Source organism: Limulus polyphemus, unplaced genomic scaffold (genome assembly GCF_000517525.1).
Source record: "Limulus polyphemus unplaced genomic scaffold, Limulus_polyphemus-2.1.2 Scaffold229, whole genome shotgun sequence".
NCBI lineage: Eukaryota > Metazoa > Arthropoda > Merostomata > Xiphosura > Limulidae > Limulus > Limulus polyphemus.
The window spans coordinates 68744-71626 of record NW_013665839.1 but is presented as its reverse complement, the minus strand read 5'-3'; the positions used below and the strand labels follow the sequence as shown (position 1 = coordinate 71626).

The 2883-nt window shown below is 34.1% G+C and overlaps 1 protein-coding gene across 1 annotated transcript in view; it reads right to left on the bottom strand.

Annotated features, from left to right (window-relative positions):
• LOC106478583 (corticotropin-releasing factor receptor 2-like) overlaps window positions 1-2883 on the bottom strand; it is a gene marked incomplete at its 5' end in the record, with an annotated part of 56631 nt that overhangs the window by 18889 nt on the left and 34859 nt on the right. Inside the window, one exon of the mRNA XM_022382200.1 lies at window positions 1530-1686. Within this exon, the coding sequence (XP_022237908.1) occupies window positions 1530-1686 (157 nt within the window). The remainder of the gene's footprint in view (window positions 1-1529; window positions 1687-2883) is intronic.

Genomic DNA, 2883 nt, shown 5'->3' with positions numbered 1-2883 from the left:
CTATATCCACAAACAATACTGTATACAATTTGTTTTTTATTTCGCGTTCCATTCTCCATTGCATTGGAACTCAATGTTTTGGAGACATTGATGTATTCCGTGAATATTCAAAACAGAAATATTGACTGATAGCTCAGTTGTAACCTTAAAGATTTATAATGCTGAAATTCTAGATTCGATCACTGTGGTGGGCACTGCACAGATAGCCCATTTCCCATTTTTGCGCTTAAGTAACAACCATCATGATTTATTAAAATCCAAAATAACTCTTCCCACTTTGAAGATATTTCATTAAATCCAAATATATATATATAGTTTAAAAAATTGACTTCTTTTTTTTTTATCTTCTTCTCATGATAGAAACGTAGTAGTCGATGCTATTGCTCGTAAAATAGGTGTTAACAAAACAATAACACTACGTAAGAACATTAATATCAGTTAACAAGGATTGCCGATAACACTACGTAAGAACACTAATATCAGTTAACAAGGATTACCGATAACACTACGTAAGAGCACTAATATCAGTTAACAAGGATTACCGATAACACTGCGCAAGAGCACTAATATCAATTAACAAGGATTGCCGTTGAGCATCTTGGAAAGAAACAAAAGCAGTATATATAATAAGATTACAACCTAATTAAAAACATCCGTTTAAAAGATACGTACAGATAATATAAACTTTGTTTAGAAACATATAATTTTAGGGCAATCTGTGTTAGTAAGAAGTCGACACTAATCTCGTATTGAAATATAAAAGTATTTATACACCGCCTCCCTGTTTCTTTAAATGTTACTGCTGTTAATTAGAATTTTGAAGTGACGGCTTAGAGAAAGAAACAGTTCGTTAACAGCGCCCACCGAAAACTCTAGTGTAATTTGACCGTAAAACTCATATAGCCCATCCATCCACGGCCTCAAAGGGCGGAGCGCGTTTTTGCGGCAACTTACAGTCCAGGTACGCTAGTGTTTCTTTGAAATACAGTTTGATAGTTTTACGTAAATCTGTTCCTTCACTTCTGCTTTCTCTTTACTCATTAACTTTGTACTTGTTCCTAATTTTTTACGCAACTCTTTATTATGATATAGAACTCCTTATGTTAGTTTGAATAAAATAAATTTTATATGGTAAAAACAATAGCGTTGATTCAGCTAGTGTAGTAAGTGAAAACGTATTCCGGCTCGCAATAATGTCAACAGTTCAAGCACTTGTACATTTTACCTATTACGAGGTCATATAACAATCAGATCTAAACATACGTCCAGAAGTTAACAATAGATTACAGTTAGGTTTTCGTAAAATGACCCACACGTTCAGAAGTTAACAATAGATTACAGTTAGGTTTTCGTAAAATGACCCACACGTTCAGAAGTTAACAATAGATTACAGTTAGGTTTTCGTAAAATGACCCATACGTTCAGAAGTTAACAATAGATTACAGTTAGGTTTTCGTAAAATGACCCACACGTTCAGAAGTTAACAATAGATTACAGCTAGGTTTTCGTAAAATGACCCACGTACTCACCCCATCCCACGAAGTAGTAAAGTTTAAAGGGAGCATCTTGTTGAAAGACACAGATAGCTGTCCGACTGTGGAGAAGAAGACCCTCGTTAAACATCCAGTTGATGCAGGCTAGAGCAGCGTACATTTTCAGTGTCAACACGGAACGACACAGCCAGGTCTGTAGAGGGTAAAGGGTATAGTTGTAATGAGAAAAGAATATCTGCGTATGAACAAGATCTGCACAGCTTTTGCGACACATCAAATCACACAATGTCGAGATTTGTAAATTGACACCCGTCTGCTTACAAACACACTGTATACAGTTTTAGAGAAAGAATAGCATATACGTTATTATCTGTATTCAAACTACATATATTCAGGTTTATGAAAAAACAAGTTGTTGAAACAGGATCCTTACAGTTTGAATTACGTAACAATCTTATAGATTTACACCTGTTTATAAAAGCAGAGCTTTAATAAAAAAATAAAAACACTTGCATATGTGGATTTGCCCGAGAAAAATATTAACATAGTTTTACTGAAAAAATAAGCCTACTAACAGATAGTAGATGCGAGATTTATAATAAACCTTTTTAATGGCCCTTTCACTTTTTTTCCTTTTTTTTTCTCAATTAATGCCCCCCAGTGGCACAGCGGTATGTCTGCAAATTTAGCATAACATAACATAATGTTTGGGAACAATTATAGAACTTATTGGTCCATCTCGGCTGTTCCATCCTCTAAACTAAATCAAAATAATTTTAGGAACCTTAAAGCCAGCTTTATCATTCATATACTTATCAAGCATTTTCTTAAACTCACTTAAATTTACTGCCTCTAAAATATCCGAAGGCAACCCTTTCCAAAGGCCAACCATCTTATTAGAAAAATGAAACTGTCTTCGGTGAAGATGACTCCTACCTTGCCAAAGTTTCTACTTGTATCCCCTTGTCCTACTATTCTCACTGTTAAATATGAAAAAAGATGATGCATCAACATTGTCAATTCCCTTTACAATCTTAAACACCTCAGTCAGATACCCCTAACTTAAAGCTGTTAAGGTTATTCCCATCCAAAGTATATTTATAATTCAAATTACGATAACCCACATGAATTATTTTGCATTTAGTATAATTAAAACCCATCTGCCGTTTATTTGCCCAACTCACTAAATGATCTAAATCCTTTTATAAATCGACGGCATCCTCTTCACCGCTAGCAACAACTAAGACCTTAATATCATCTGTAAATTTAAGCAATTTATTGACTATTCCTTCATTTATGTCATTGATGTAAATCATAAAAGCAAAGATCCTAATATTGAGCCCTAATTGTGACATTAATCCAGTTTGACTGAACTCCATTTGTAACAACC